This window comes from Mchenga conophoros, linkage group LG14, assembly GCF_057382185.1.
Source record: "Mchenga conophoros isolate Kocher_MC1m ecotype Shallow Benthic linkage group LG14, M_conophoros_male_GT1.1, whole genome shotgun sequence".
Lineage (NCBI taxonomy): Eukaryota > Metazoa > Chordata > Actinopteri > Cichliformes > Cichlidae > Mchenga > Mchenga conophoros.
The window spans coordinates 33,214,624-33,231,945 of NC_140539.1; the positions used below are offsets into that span (position 1 = coordinate 33,214,624).

General features: G+C 40.6%; 1 protein-coding gene across 2 annotated transcripts in view; it reads left to right on the forward strand.

Annotated features, from left to right (window-relative positions):
• The window catches only part of tenm4 (teneurin transmembrane protein 4), a 198,046-nt gene extending 180,895 nt beyond the window's left edge, over positions 1–17,151 (forward strand). For both annotated transcript variants that reach the window (XM_085244029.1, XM_085244030.1), the window contains 5 exons: positions 2,214–2,449; positions 5,954–6,250; positions 7,200–8,814; positions 10,897–11,039; positions 14,242–17,151. In XM_085244029.1, the coding sequence (XP_085100155.1) occupies positions 2,214–2,449; positions 5,954–6,250; positions 7,200–8,814; positions 10,897–11,039; positions 14,242–15,000 (3,050 nt within the window). In that variant the 3' untranslated portion in view covers positions 15,001–17,151. The remainder of the gene's footprint in view (positions 1–2,213; positions 2,450–5,953; positions 6,251–7,199; positions 8,815–10,896; positions 11,040–14,241) is intronic.
• Positions 17,152–17,322: the final 171 nt, after the last annotated feature.

Here is a 17,322-nt window from a genome sequence, read left to right on the forward strand (position 1 = left end):
CATATAATATAAATATTTAGTAAGCATGTTGCATTGCGTTAATTGATTTAATATATGTATTGATTTTGTGCTGTGTTCCTTTCATGCCAGTAAATTACTTTTGAATTTAAAATTGAAACATGACTTTCTGTAGAGTTGCATAGCTTTTGACTTTGTTAAATGTATTTTCTTTTTGATTTGGGCAGTGCAAATCACATTTGCCTTTATCTTTCGACAATAAGGCCGAGGCAGGTGTCTCGGATACAGATGTGAATTAAAAGCAACACTGTCTGGATTGCTCCAGACATGATCAGATTTTAAATCTTATCTGTGGGTTTGAAGACATCCCGTCTCAGACTTAGCTATGTTAATATCACTCACAGAGGTGCTTCTCTGTTTTTAATAACATGTGTAGTGCAGCTTGCACTTCACAGAAATGAAACAAATATTGATTTTTCTGTCAAAAAAAATAAACGATAAAACACAGTGCCGGTGGTCCATACAATGCTGAGAAAGATTCATGAGGAGATAAGGCTGTTTTTGAACACCTCTAGGTGTTTTTGGTATCTGTCTGATATCTATCTGATATTATCTTCACTAAATCTGGAGCAACTTTCAATTTTTTAAAGATGGGTTACGCATACACCCTTCTACTTTCTGTTTCTGAGCATATCCCTTCTTAGACTACTGACCGCAAAGCTGTGTCTGAAACGGGAGATGACACTCTCTGGTTTCTCACTTTTGTTTAACGGAGTGGCCACCTCCATGTTGTGACCTTGTCTTAGGCATCTGCCTGTGAGGAAAGTGGCGCCAGGAAATCTGCTGTTAATTAATTCACTATTGTCTGCTTTGTTAGCTGGGTGATCACATAGCATATGACTGTGCTGCCTTCGAGTTTCTTTCCTGCTCATTTGGCTGTTTTTGTCCCCTCTTCTCAGCAAGCTATCATCACAGTTTTGTGAAACAGATAGCTTTTAAGATTTAAGGGATTAAGGGCAGAAGCTTTATAGCTAGAAAAATAATCAGGTGTATTACAAGATAATAAAATATATCCAAATAATAAAAAGTTGCAATTATTTGCTTTTAAAGCTTAAAGATACTGCACATAGAATGCTGTTTATAGAAGAAAAATGCAAGTCTGTTTTACATATAAGCCACTGTGAGCTATTAGGAAATTATAGCAAACCACATTGTTATGGTTTGCTATATTTCATGACAGCCAGTATTTTTCCCCCTTCTATTGCTGAACTGAGTGTGTGTACTACTTTTGCAGCATTTTGAGCTTTGTTGGTCTCTGAGGCCTCTTTTAGGTAGGGTCTGCCCCAGTAGTCTTTGGTCAACCCCTAAAGTGTCCATATGATGTAAAGAGGCAAGGGCCAGTACAAGGTCAGTCATGCCTCTATCTGTTTCTCTTGTCGCAACAGCACAACACATCCTCTGGTGCTTTGTGAAAAAGAAAAAGATTTTTTTTTTTTAAAAAAAGCCTTTCCCCACACGTTGTGTTTATTGTTGTTCTGTGTCCACAGCAAAGAAACTGTCACAGCCACTTGAACATGACACATGAACGCAAGGAAATTGCAGCGTATGAGTTCGTTTTTTCTGTTAAATGAAGTCAAGTAACTAATGTGCTGGCTGACAAACCATTATTTTTCTATTGTTCATATTGAGAATCACATTCATCCTGGTCCCTGTCAGTCTACTGACAGGAGGTAAGAAGGACACATTCTCTGAATGTATATGAGATGCTCAGTGGAAACATTAGTCATTGGTCTGGAGCTGGAACACAGGCTGCCGTCACCTAGGGACAGTAACAGACAGGCTCAGATCTATCCCTTGTGGGTGAGTGTGTGTAAGTGTGTGTGCACATGCGTGCGTGTGCGTATCTCACCCTGCCTTCTCTGTGGCCACAGGCAAGCCAGCAGCTTTTGATAGTTTTCATTCCTCCATATCCTCCAGGCTGCTGCAACAGCTGTAAAACTTTGCTTTACTGGCACTGTGAAACCTCTCACTATTGATCTTTGTTGTCAGAGACCCACTGCGTTATTGCAGTGGTTCTGTTAAATACTGCTGCTAAAGGATTTCTTTTTGCTGAGCAGCCATTTCAGGTCATTATGTTTGCGCCTCACTGACATGGATATTAGATTTAGTCCTCTTGCTTTAGTTCCAAGAAGCTATGATTGTTGCTTGCCTTCTAATCATACTCGTTTTTCTCCATCCCATCTCTCCGTCCTTAGATCAAGTTCGGAACAGCTACTTCATTGGTTTGGACGGTTCGCTGCGTCTAGTTTTGGCCAATGGTATGGAGGTGTCGCTGTATACTGAACCCCACCTGCTGGCTGGTACGGTCAACCCCACAGTCAGCAAGAGGAACGTAACCCTGGCTATCGACAACGGCCTTAACCTGGTGGAGTGGAGACAGAGAAAGGAGCAGGCACGTGGCCAAGTTACTGTGTATGGACGCAGATTAAGGGTAAGCATGCTGTCTTGCTAAGAGACACTCATGGTTTTATGCAAGGTTTTTCATCATAGGCTAAATGTCTAGTGTCTTATTTCATATTTTCTCAAATCATCAGCTACAGTCCATGTAGTTATTCTACTACTTCAAATAGGGCAGTATTTATGCCGAAAAACCACAAACTCCAGAAAAAAATCCAAATTCACAAGAAATAAAAGTGTAGCTGCAGATCTAATGGTGTCAGGTTCATTGTGAACTCTATTTTTTTTTTCCTATAGAAGCTGCGACTCAAAAGCTCAGTTGTTTGTTGTGCATAAGTTAAGTTGGCCGCATGACAATACAATTACATGTCAAATTATTATAGTAAATAATTAATAAAGCTCTGTTTTGAGCTCTGTCTCACAGCTATAAATCAGTTAATCATAGGCCATCAGACTCATGGATGTATTACTCAGATTTGACTTTCTGGAACATATGGTATCTTCTCACCCATAGCTGTAGAAGCCCACCCACACACACAATCTGGTACATTTTTTGTAGGCTAATTTTGATCTGAATTTGACATAAGTAGATTAAATAAAGTGATTTCAGTCTGTGTATAGATCCTAACAGAGCAGTACAGTGGTCACAACGACAAAGTCCTGGGTTTGAATCCACTGGCTGGCCTTTCTGTTTTGAATTTACATGTTGTCCCTTTACCTGCATGGCTTCTTTCTCTGTACTTCCCACAGTCCAAAGACATGCGTGTTTGATGAATCAGCTATTCTAAATTGTTCTGTCTCTCTCGCTTTGCTTTAGGTCTGTGATAAATTGGCTGTTCGTCCACAATATACTTTGGCTTTTGCCCCATGACACCTGGAATACGCTCCAAGCGATGCTAAATTACATAAATGGAAAAAAATGGATTGATTAATAGCCTGTAACATATAAAATACTTTCTCGTTAAAATCAAAATTAAGAGTTACTTGTATATTGCATATCAACAGGTCTCCTCTCATAATGCAACAAATTCAAAGTGCTTGTCCATAATGTATGTAGGATTTAGGCATTAACCCGCACAACACTGATTTAAATTGCATCTGGTGGCCTTTATTGTTTTGCCTTGGCTTTGTAAGGCAAATGGCTACTTTGGTTAAGTTGTCTTCCACATTGTCTGTGAGGCAACACAGCTAATGGGAAGGTGCCACTTTGTCTGTCATTGGCTGTTCATGTAATGGCCTTGTCGTCCCTTTGGAAGTGAAAGCTACTAATGTATGTTACAGACAATGGCCCCAGGGGTGAGATAGGAAATGGGAGCAGCCTAATGGCACGAACAGAAGGGATGAACAGAGCTGGAATCATTGGGCGACCTTGAGTGACATGTCAAGTGATATTACGTGGGTGGCTGGGTGAGTGTGTGGCAGTGCGCGGCTGGAGGGAGGGGAGGATCTTGAATACAGTACAGATCCATGGGAACAGGAGTAGAAGAAACAACTATGTGGCTCTGACTTCACAGCTTTTTTTTTTGGTGGAGAAAAGGGAGAGTGTTATTTCTGATGTCTTTTTCCCCCACTTTGCTTGACTGTATTTGTTCCTTTGATACAACACGTACGCGTTTTTGTTGTGCTGTGCCTTTCATGTCCTGAGGCTTTTCGTTAATGTACACTAATGAAGAACTCTTGAGCCACTCCACTCTTGCAAGAATCTTCATCCTTTTGAATGTAGTATTGATAGCAATGACAAGATGCTTCTAATGTTTGGCTGTTTGTTCAAAGGAGATACACAAAAAAGAAACCAAAAACATGGAATGGATTATCTTTGATTGCAGCATGACAATAAATAGAACTGTTGCTATTAAAGAAAAATTAATTGGAGTAGTCATAAAACCTGAGAATAGACATTTACATATTTACAGGGACACTTACAGATAGTATTTGATATTGTTTGAGACATCATTGTTATGATCTTGAGTGTAATGTAAAAGTCTCTTTTTTGCTTCTACTCTTTTACTTTCTGTGAGAAATTCATTTTAGAGGTGATGTTCTATTTGAAATAACTCCCCTTGAGTGGGTTTCCATTCTCATGGGAACTTGGAATCACTGTTATGGGACACTTTTTCCTTCTATGCCATGCGACTTTGGCAAACCTTATTCTAGCACTGGGAACTTTTTGTGAAAGACATCAGCTCTCTGCTGCCTGCAGAGATTTAACAAGAGCAGCGGGGATCTTTACTAGTATTCTTTAAAAAAAATAACTAAAAGGTGTAGCCATTTCAGTGAAGTGTGACACTTGTTATGACAGTGTTTGAAGGCGAAGGAGACAAAAGAACACGTTCTTATTTCCAGATCCAATGTACGTTCACTCCTTCTGTCTCAGGTCTCAAATAGTTTACGCCACTCCAAATATCCATGGATTTATGCTCCTCATGATTCTGTTGGTTTTACTTAAAGTAATCCTCTCAATTAGGTATCAGTGACAATAATTGCCTCTGGTGTAATTGTCCCTTCACAGATGAGAGACCTAAGCATGCTTTCCTCAATGTGAGATTGAAAAAGTGAGCTTTCTCAGCAATCCCTGTGTGACCTGCTCTGTGGGATGTATCTGGAAAGTAGCCAGAAGCAGCCTTCTGAGGCATTTTAAGATGTTTTTAAGCCTTGCCAAGCATTTTACTAAGCCAAATGATAGCACACCTGAAGAAACACTCTGAAGATTAATAAGAAAAAAAGATCATAAATATTACAGAAACAGAGGTGTAGTTTTAATTACAGCCAGAGACCTCTGAAGACCCATTTTACAAAAAGTTCCAGATGGTGTTTAAAGCAATGCTTTTTTTTGCAGAGATCTGCTCTGACCTGCAATCTAAGCTGTTATCTTCTCTTTGTTTTATTTTTTTTGCTTCTGTAGCTTCTGTTTATGGAGGCTGCTGACAGAGAAACAGAATGCCAGGGCTGCTGCTTGATCTTTTTGGCTAAAGCACAGAAGCTGCCTCATAAAGCCTGCAGTCTTCAGAGCAGTGTTGTTTTGCTCTGAAAGCAAAGGTCACCGTTTTAAGCCTGATACATTCAGAAGAGCTGTCTCACTTAAACAATGTTCAGTCATAAAGGAGATTAACTGATTTTCTTTCTCTTTTCCAATTTACGCAAAGGCAAAATAGAATGAGAGTCATCTGTGCCTGGTAATTCTTCCCAGTAAGCATTAAAAATGAATTTAATGATCAATGTGACTCTAATGTTTCTTGCTTGAATAGGCATACTCGGGCTAAGACACAAACAAAGAAATGTGGTAATTCTTACAATTTCATTACTCCGCTGGCTCCTGCAGTCCTGAGATAGAGCTCCACTTTTGTAATTAAAAGCTATGAAAAGAAGAATATAAAAATAATCACTTTGTGATTAAAGGTCTCCTCCCAATGTTCCACCTCAGAAGAGTAATGCACCAATTCCTCTCAATAATTTCAAACTTTTTAAAGTGTCTATTCCCGTTGGTGAATTTTCTGTAGCTATATAAAGTGTTCCTAACTCCCTGCGTTCCCTCCTATAGGTTCATAACAGAAACCTCCTATCGTTGGATTTCGATCGAATCACCAGAACAGAAAAGGTCTACGATGACCACAGGAAGTTTACGTTACGGATCCACTATGACCATGCCGGTCGCCCCACATTGTGGGCACCGAGCAGTCGACTGAATGGAGTCAATGTCACCTACTCTCCTGGAGGCCATGTGGCAGGTATCCAAAGAGGCACAATGTCGGTGCGCATGGAATACGACCAAAACGGCAGAATCACCTCCCAGATATTTGCTGATGGTAAATCTTGGAGCTACACTTATCTTGAGAAGGTACGAATTGGTTGAACTGTAACAATGATTAAATAGTTTAAAGATAAAAAATGTAATATAATATTGGAGGCATGCTCTACAGATAAAGTGTAAAAGGTGTGTTTGTGTAAGAAACTTGTTATGAGATTTTAGACTGGAGTTAAAAGTTAACTTGTAATAATACAGAAGTGTTTGTGTTGCACTATCAGGCTCTGGAATAGATATCAGCCAAAATGTAATTAAAGTGTCTGGTGCATTGAAGACATACTTTGTTACCAAAGTCTGACAGCAAAGTTCAGCCTGAAATAGCTCTGATGAAAAGAACAGAGTGAAATGTCACTTTCTTCTGACTAATTGAAGGCAAGACTGTTTGGGTGAGGTGAGGAGCTGTTATTCTGTAGCTTAGGCATATAATATGAACAGCAGTCAGTCACCTTGTTAATAGTCTTTAGTCATAGCAACCTCTGAGCAATTTCTCGATGCCGCCTGTTGTGACAGCTTTACAACCTCATCATTTATTGGTCTAAGACAGGCACAGATGTAAATTTTAGATTTGCTTAGGTGAGAAAATTTGGCTTCCTACTGTTTGGATTAAAAGATCTGACAAATGAGCAAAATAGAAGCAGCTTGTGAAATCATCTCTTAAGGAAATCTTAATTTCAGTGGAGTATCAGCAACTCTGTGTTCATGATGAAAATTAGATTTGGACTGACACAAACTTGCGTAATATTTATCGCTTTAGACAAATTGCCTGTCATTTTGTGTTATTGGTATTAGACGTTATAACGGTAGCAATTTTCTAATTAATCTCTATCTTGTCTTATTGTGTCAGACATTGTGCTTCTGTAACAGCTTTTAGGACTGTGTGTTTGTGTAACAGAAAATATATCAAAGTGAAGCATTTGAATGCAGTCAGTCTTACAATTTATTAATATAACACAAAAAATCCTCTGTTTCTTCTTCTCATTAGTCCATGGTGCTGCTGCTCTACAGCCAAAGGCAGTATATCTTTGAATTTGACAAAAATGATCGGCTCTCCTCTGTGACCATGCCCAACGTAGCACGGCAGACTCTAGAGACCTCCCGCTCCATTGGTTACTACAGAAACACCTACCGGCCCCCTGAAGGTAACGCTTCAGTGCTCCAGGACTACAGTGAGGATGGACAGTTGCTGCAGACCACCTATCTGGGTACAGGCCGCAGGATCATCTACAAATATGGAAAGCTTGCTAAGCTTCTGGAGATTCTCTATGACACCACTCGAATTGGTTTTTCCTATGATGAAGTGGCAGGCATGCTAAAGACCGTCAACTTGCAGAGTGAAGGCTTTACCTGCACCATTCGCTACCGTCAGATTGGTCCACTGATTGACAGGCAGATTTTCAGATTCAGCGAAGAGGGCATGGTGAACGCTAGGTTTGACTATGTGTATGACAACAGTTTCCGCGTCACTAGCATGCAGGCTGTCATAAATGAGAAACCGCTGCCAATTGACTTGTATCGTTACGATGACGTATCTGGCAAAACAGAGCAGTTTGGTAAATTTGGAGTAATCTATTATGACATAAATCAAATTATAACCACAGCAGTGATGACCCACACCAAACACTTTGATGCCTACGGGCGAGTGAAGGAAGTCCAATATGAGATCTTCCGCTCACTCATGTACTGGATGATGGTGCAGTATGACAATATGGGGCGAGTGGTGGCCAAGGAGCTAAAGGTTGGGCCTTATGCCAACACGACACGCTACACATACGAGTACGATGCTGACGGTCAACTTCAAGTGGTCTCCATCAATGACAAGCCTCTGTGGAGGTACAGCTATGACCTTAATGGCAACTTACACCTTCTCAGCCCTGGAAACAGCGCACGCCTCACACCACTACGCTATGACATCAGGGACCGCATTACTCGCTTGGGAGATACTCAGTATAGGATGGATGAGGACGGTTTTCTTAAGCAGCGAGGGAATGACTATTTTGAGTATAATTCTGCTGGCCTGCTTGTTAAAGTGTACAACAAAGTGAGCGGCTGGAGCATTGAATACCGTTACGATGGCCTCGGCAGGAGGGTGTCCAGCAGAAGCAGCAGGGGCCAGCACCTGCAGTTCTTCTATGCTGAGTTGTCCAGCCCCACTAGGGTCACCCATATGTACAATCACTCCAGCTCTGAGATCACCTCACTGTATTATGACCTGCAGGGACATCTGTTTGCCATGGAGCTAAGCAGTGGGGATGAGTTTTACGTGGCGTGTGATAACATAGGCACGCCACTGGCTGTGTTCAGTGGATCAGGCATCATGATCAAGCAGATCCTCCATACGGCTTTTGGAGAAGTTTACCTTGACACCAACCCCAGTTTGCAGCTCATAATAGGCTACCAAGGAGGCCTGTATGAGCCTCTTAGCAAACTGGTCCACATGGGCAGGCGGGATTATGATGTCCTTGCTGGCCGCTGGACAACACCAGACCACGAGATCTGGAAACGTCTCAACAGCAACCACATTGTGCCATTCAACTTGTACATGTTCAAGAATAATAATCCTCTCAGCAATAACGAGGAGATAAAGTGCTACATGACAGGTAAGTTCTTTTAACAGACTTTATATGCTTTATGGCTTTAGAAGATTAAATTTTAAGAAAAAATAAAGCGCAAGTCCACCTAACCTTAGAGGACAGGAAGTTAGCTTCAGTGCAGTTTCGCTGGATTCTACTGATGATCAAACAAAGAGGCATTCATTTTAAGTATCATAACCTTTAAATGAATGTCTTTAAAAAATGTAGGCAATCTGTGGAAACATTGCAAACATAAAGAAAAGGACTTACTGTGGAATTATAACTTTCTATCAGAAAATGATTTGAGTGCAGTCTGCTTCTGTTGATGCTCAAAAGCAAGATTTTCTCTGAATCTTCCTGTAACAATTCTAAGTGAAAGTGAGTAGGACTTAAAATACTTTCAGTTGTATCCAAATAATTGAATATAAATAGAAGTTGACAGTATTTACGTGAGTCCTGCTAAAGCAATCAGTTATGCTTATAACTTGGTTGTGGAGAGCAAGCAAATATTAGCCTTCATTCCTGTGTATGACTGTTGTTGCTTGAAGCGCACAATAGTTATTCCAGGTTTTTCTGTCAAATTTGTTATGTTTTTATTCTTAACAACCTCACACAACTGGAAGAACAGACCCTGCCAGAATTAAATTCAAAAGCAGTGTGTTTGGGAGGATTTTAAGCACTCACTTGCTGGGAAACTGAGGTGTGGGGGGGTTTCGTGTATGTGTGTTCGTGTATACTTGCTTATGTACGTGCCCAGTAGCTATCACTCTGAAAATGCTCAAAGGGAACAATGCTATACGGCCAAGCCCTTTCGGTTGTTTAGCATTCAGGTCCTTTTCCAGAAATATCCTGGTTCTTTGTGGTGGGGAGGGGGTAAATGGCAGTGAAAGCACCTCGGTGGAGAAGGTGAGCACAATGAATCCATACAAACCATACAAATCTTTGTTGGTTGTATCAACCTCTTTTGCCGGAAGGAAAACAACATACTCAGTGAAATCCTTGTGGTTAAACCAAGCAGTAGCTGGATCTCTGTCATAAATGAATGTATAAGTTCTCATGTGTTCATGCTGCATTATATTTACTCCATAATGCCTTTTTGTGGAGGAATAATAATGTGTTTACCTTTTATTCTTTATCCTTTAATAACCTGAAGACAATACCGAGAGACGGAGTAGTCACTTTTTGCAAACACAAAGGCATTCAGCATCATAGTCCACCATTAGGGGCTCAATGGCATTTTAATGCTAAATAGACTGTTAGATAGATATATTGTAGTGGGTTTGCCTCAATTGTGATTGATAGCAGTGACATTTACATTCCTCTCACTAAATTGCCAGGGTCCTTTCATTGTCCTCAAACAAATTCATATTTAAAAAAGCTTTGTCAGGTGCCACAATGTGGCAGCGGCAATGTGTGAGAGACTTGCACCCCGAGTGTCACAGCAATGATGCTGTCTGTAACAAACACATGGAAGGGCGCGAGAAAGAAATCGATCAGGTTGGACAGGCTTTGCTTCTCTTAAGACCTGTAGCCTTCTCTGTGATATTCATAAAATATGACAGCATGCTATAGGGGACTGCAGCAGCACCTATAACCACAGTGTCGGTGGCTGCTATTAGAAGAACCACATTATCATGATTGGATGTATTTAAATCTCAGACACGTCACTTTCCTCTCTTTCAGCATCTCATTAGAGAGAAATTAATGCAGAGGAGCCCGCTGAGTCTTCAAAATATCTCGTGTTGAAGTCTTGGCTGCCTTGAAATGACACCAAATTACTGAATATAATTATCAGCACAGCAGGCACTCTCAGATGTCACTTGGCATTTCCGTAACCCAACTGCGTGTCATTAGTGTGGCACCTGCAGGAGTGGACACGAATTATCACAACTATCTTGAGTGTTTAGCATAGCTTTCCACTATCACAAACAAATCAAGCGGTCTGGCCGAGGTAGGAGCGTTTCATGGAAACAGTCTCGCCCACAAAATGTCAACTGTTCAGATTCAACAAATTAATTCTCACAGTTCTTCACAGTTCCTCTGAAGCCACAAACGATTGTGTCTACTAATAGAATATGTATATCATTTGTTTTGACCCTTCCCCCGCAGATGTGAACAGCTGGTTGGTGACCTTTGGCTTCCAACTGTACAACGTTATCCCCGGCTACCGCAAACCAAGCACAGAGGCCATGGAGCCATCCTACGAATTAGTTCGCACCCAGATCAAGACGCAGGAATGGGATAGCACCAAGGTAGTCATCCTTACTTATCCCACTTTTCATCTTACCTCGGATCGCTTTCTACTTCTGCCCCTCTCCTTTCCAACATCATTAGCAAATGGGCAGAGTCTATGTAGCCAGACTCCCAAAGGAGCTGGCAGCTATCAGGCCAAAACATCGCCCGGTATGCTGGTTGCTTCCCTAGTCCTCATCTTGGGGAATGGGGTCAGGCTAAATAGCTCTTGTAATTGTCCTGCCATTAGGAAAATTCACTCTCCCTTTCTTCTACCACTGGCCATTGATTTCATCTCAGCCTTACACTGTTAGCCAAGGTCTGAGAAGTAGTAGACATGCTTTGATTCTCGCTTTTATCAGGCCTTTTAAGTTGCCCCCAACTCACCTGAATTATTGAACAGGCCACTGTTGTTCTTGGGTTTGGTTACAGCTAGACTAGTGAATGCCACCCATCAAGAGGGAAGATTCATGTTGCATTACACTCTGGCTGCAACCTTAACATAGCCGGTATTGGTTAGAATGTCTTCTCATCTATTTGTAAGTCTAAAAGCTACTGGGGTGATGGAAGATTCTCTGATCTGACCAGCAGACTAATAAACATGGATACACAAAAAACTGGCAAAAACCCCCACTGTTACTATAAACTGTCATGCAGTATTTAGCTCTTAACAACTTATAAATGTCTGAGTGATGTTTTAGTTGGTGTCCCATTTATTTCAGAATTTATCCATCAATATTTATTCTATGACACTAAAGGTGAAGATTTTCAAAATTACTGTGAATAGAAACAAATGCAAATTTGTGATTTGCAAATGAATAGTTGATAAGTGCTCCTGCTCTCATGAGTCCTTTAAAAGTATTTGTAATCAAAAAATGAATTATCTCAGGCATTTCAGCAACACTTTAGTCAATTACACTGGAAATGAAATACTTATTCCTATTGTAATGTTACACATCATATATGCGTAGTGTAAATCTATAACAATCCCAGTTATTTCTTCATCTAACGTAAACTGTTTTGAAAGGGTTGTTGTCAGAACCCCTGGGACTAACTCGTGCATAAAGCTTGTGGCTAACATTCCACAAAGAAACCTCTGAACTCTCCAAAGGTGCCAATCTATAAATGAGCAACAAAAGACACTGCAGGTATTTCAGTGCCTAAGTGTAGATCCGCGGGGATCTGAGGGAATTGCGTTGTAGATTACAGACGATAAATGCAACACTCTTTCAGAAACACAGATGCACTTCTGATTGCTTTAACTGCTAAGAAAATCAGACATCTGGTGGCTTAAATTTTTTACCATCGGTTTCTCAAAAACACTCTTAGAAGGATAGAAGGACTTTCAATATGCTAAAATTAAATTAGTCATATATGAGACTATATTCAGCTCATCTATGTTTACTTCCCTCTGAAGTATTAAACATAAGTAGGTCCATTTTATTAATAATATAACTGAAAGGACATGTTTTATCTACAGACTCAGCCTTTCAATTACATATTCAAAAATACCCATAACAGACTTTAGTATATCTTTAAATAGAAAGTATGCCTCGATTGCAAGATTGTGTGAAGGAGTTTTGCCTTCAGCACACCTCTGAATATGTACTATAAATAATATGTAAGGAAGGTTTGAGATAATTAGTTGTTTTCCTGTGTATGTTGAAGCGTGTTATTCTTATCTAGAATTCCTGCTTCCAAAATGGTATTCTTAGGCGTTTAATGCATTTGATCCCCACTGCAGATGGACACACCGGCCCAATTAGGTGCAGTGCAACTTTAAAACAGTACATGCTATGTGTTGTACAAATGGCTTTTTTAAAACTTTATTTTATTCATGCCTGCCTTTCTATCTTGTTCCATTTAAGCCCCTATTTCACCATGCTGCTGAATCCACCACAGATTGAAAAATGCTGTGAGGGGGCCAGAGAGATGAGCTGTGTGCTGCACAAGGCTTGATCTTTCATTTCGGCTCGTGCTGGAGGCTGATTGCACAGCATGCTATGTGAATGATGCCTCTCTGGGAGTGTCCTGGGAGGCTGCTTTAGTAAAGTGGAGGACATTGCCCCCTGTTCCTCTTCTGCCCTGGGACAGCTGACCGTGTCACATACTGGCACGGTAAACAAACATGGAGTGGCATGGTGTGAAGCGTACCCCCAGGCAATGATTCCCTGGGGGCCCTACAGTACAGCTGCCCCCACCCCCGTTTTTGTTTCCTCTTGAAGCAGGTTGTGGTGTCACATGAAAGAACAGGCAGATATGCCGGTCACTGCAGCCTGCTCTTCATTTCTCAGCCCCACCCAGTCTTCCAACCCTTAGCCATCCTTTAACAAAAGCACAGAGAGACGGAATTAGAAACTGTCAGGGAAACTTTAGATGTGACTGGTTGACAAAAATTCCTCAGGATGTTCACAACCTCTTATCTTAGGCGATGGCAAGAAGGCGCGATGCTTGAGAGCTTTTTTTTCTGCTGCTTAGATACTGTGGTGTTGGCTGGCTTCCATTTAATTTCATTCTCCTCTTTTTAACATGCTTCTTTCTTCCTGACAAATATCTCTTGTCAAGTAGCATTAGGACAAAGTATTAATTTTGGCTGAAAGCAGTATGGTATGTACACATTTGTAAACCCTTAAGGAACAATATACACTAGTTACCAGCAGATTCCCGTTTCATATTTGGCACAGCATGACTGTTTCACCCTTTTTCAAAATATCATGCCTGTCATAAATGATCAGGGAGATTTGCATTTGCTGACAAACACCTCTGCCCCTACCTTAACTATGTGTCAAGGTAGGGGCAGCTGCGATGCTTTGAAGCTGCATCATTCACAGCATCAAAGCATTATGGATTTATGTGCCAATAATAAAGGCATTTTCATTGTTATTTTCAACATGTAACATTATAAAGATGTCTAATTAAAAAAGAAGGAATGCACACGCACCCGCTCACAAGGTATATATATATATATATATAGTGTACATTGTAGTGTATACTTTACACTTTATTTAGTGTCAAATGTTCCTCACGTTAATATAAAAAGAATCGCTCATGCTGTGTAGTCACAGCACTGAGTTTGAAATGTTTGAAGTGTTAATGAAGCAGTATGAATCTCAGATTTGAAAAGGATGTATCTGAGAATGAGCAAAAATATATATTTGAGTGTATGAAGCTGTTGCGGGGGCTGCGTAACTTAACAGTATTGTCTTTGTGGTTTTTTTGCAGTCTTTGCTGGGTGTTCAGTGTGAAGTTCAGAGGCAGCTGAAGGCCTTTGTAAAACTGGAACGTTTTGGCCAGATCTACAGAGCCAAAAGTGCTGGATGCCCTCAGACGGAAGATAAAAAGATCTTTGCTTCTGGTGGCTCAATCTTTGGCAAGGGGGTCAAATTTGCTATCAGAGATGGTCGCATCAGCGCTGACATCATCAGCTTGGCCAATGAAGATGGCCGTCGCATGGCTGCAGTTCTGAACGATGCATTCTACCTTGAAAACCTCCACTTCACTATCATGGGAATGGATACCCACTATTTTGTCAAACTGGGCTCAGTGGAGGGAGATCTGGCCCTTATTGGTATGACAGTGGGCCGACGTACACTAGAGAATGGCGTCAATGTCACAGTGTCTCAGGTCAACACTGTTGTCAATGGCAGGACTAGGCGCATTACTGACATTCAGCTACAGTATGGCGCTCTGTGTCTGAATACTCGTTATGGCAGTAGCGTGGATGAGGAGAAAGCCCGTGTGTTGGAGCTGGCTCGGCAGAGAGCTGTCGCCCAAGCTTGGGCCCGAGAGCGCCAGAGACTGAGGGATGGAGAAGAGGGCTCACGAACCTGGACTGAAGGAGAGAAGCAGCAGCTCCTAGGTTCAGGGAAGGTGCAAGGCTACGATGGATATTACATGGTTTCAGTTGACCAATACCCTGAGCTGGCAGACAGTGTCAACAACATTCATTTCATGAGACAGAGTGAAATGGGCCGAAGGTGACATGAACACGAGGCTCTCGAGTGACTGACTCAGATGTAGGACATGGGACTTCTTGCCAAAGACAGTTGTGTACATGACCACATGTTTTTTTTCTTTGACTGTGCTCAACTTGGTTGCAATCAGTTGCACTGTATTAATAGAAGAGTGCCCTTCTCCTTTTGAAGATTCTTTAACAGTCTTTGCTCTCCAAGTGCGGCTGCTAGAGGATGAAAATTTGTGATGTCTTGTGACTCCATTTCCTCATCCCTGTTGGTGATTCTGTTCAAAGGAATCCAAGAGGAGTATTGGTAATGCATTATGTTCACTGGATCACTCTGCTGACAGACTTGCAGATTGTTATTCACAAGCTTGCTCTATTCTGCCTTTTTCTGCGCCTCAGCCAAGGAGATTCCTTCTCTTTTAATCACTTCTTTTTTATACTTGAAACCGTCATAGCCCCAGTCATCCATAAATAATGAGAGAGATTTCTGTTGGCGGTAGAGCCCTTCATCAGAACCCAGCTGAACTTGTCAAAGCACCTTCATTTGTGTGATGTCTTGTAATTTTTTAAAGAGGAAGCTCGATACTCATTTGTGGTCTTAGCTTGGAAGGCTTCGGTGCACCGTGACTGTGCATGTTGGCCTTTTTTATGAACTTTAAAATTAGCAAAACTGCTTAATTAAGCTTAAATTGTATGTGGTGGAGCCAACAAAGGGATGTGAGGTCACTTTTTTTTATTTGGTGTGTATTTTATTTTATAACCAGACTTTTTTTTTTTTTCTCTATGAACAAAATGAAAAGCGAATAAATTCTTCTCTGCTTCTTTTGACTGTGGTCAAACAACTCGATTATAAAAACAGAGAAAAGCCAACCCTGTGAGAAAATACTGTGGAATTAATGTCTGTATTAAACTACAAAAGGTATTTTACAGGAATGGTTTGGGGTTATCTTTTAGTTTTGTTTTATAAATAGCTATATGAATTAACAGTATAACAAATGTGAATTTTAAAAAAATGTGAACTGTTGTCCCTTTTATTGTTAATTGTTGTACTTGAACAACGCTTAAGGGTGTTTGAACACATGGAATAAACTATGAAAGGTGGTTTAGTTAAATCAATTACTGTGTTTTTCATCAGACCACATGCATTTTACTGATCTCGGTTGCATATGAAAGGCTCTTTTTGTTTATCAGTGATCTTAAGTCAGTATTCCTCATCACAATGTCCAGTCACATAAAGCTCGGGATAAAAATACTTTATAAAAGTGAGGCTACAAAAGAGGGTCAGTGACTAATCTCATCAGTGATACACGGTACATTAACATATTGGCTGTTGAGATAGATGGGCTTTGCGTTGTGTTGTGGGTGAGATGAAAGATACAAATTGCCTTTGCCCAAAGGGCTGCCTGCAGGTCAGCTTTGAAAGTGCTTTCATTCTCCAGGATAGGGCTCCGCTTGGTCCCATGGCTGGCTGAAATGCATTAGACCTGCAGGTGTACTACTTCCCGTTTACAGACTAAAGGTCGTCTATACATGGCAACCTTGAAAATAACTCTCGTGATCACATTTTAACTCCCATGCATCTCCCTCGGTGGGCAATGCAAGGGACAACTTAATGTTTCTTTATCTGAAAACGGACGCAGAGTCAAGACTATTTTGGAAATCGTGATATTGATTTAAGTTCAGTTAGTTGTTGAACTATGCCAAGCCACTACACACTCTTGACTTGCTAATTTTCCCACAAAACATTTGAACATGTTCGTGTGACGAGAGCATGATTGAGTGTCTCAATCTGTACAAGTGAAAAAGTGAAAAGGACATGGGTGGGGTTTTTTTTCCTGCTCCTGGTCGATTCATTTACATTTTTCAAAAAACAAAAATAAAAACTATATATGTATGTTCTACATAATATGAATGATGGATATTTGCATTGTGGAATATTGCACTGAGAATTGTTGCGTCAGAAGACTGTATCTTTTTCTAAAGTTGACTCATTTCGAGTTTTGGTTTGTTCTCAACACTGTGTTTTTAGCGCTTCTATTTGACTGTGTAAATATGAGGACATCAAAGTGAGCTGTAAATAAAATGCAAATGTAGATACCTCTTAGAGCTACATCAGTGACCCTGTGTAGTCTTAAGGTAGAAAAAAAAATAAAGGGAATATTTTGTGTTTATTTTTTGCGTTTGTTTTATACACAGTCTATTGTGGATGATATTATCTATCGCTGCATCTCAAACCACAGCACACTTATGTTACCTTCCCTTATATTCATGTTCCTACCACCTCGGACTGTGAAGATTTTCATATCTACATTACACCTTGGTACATTACACAAATGTTAATT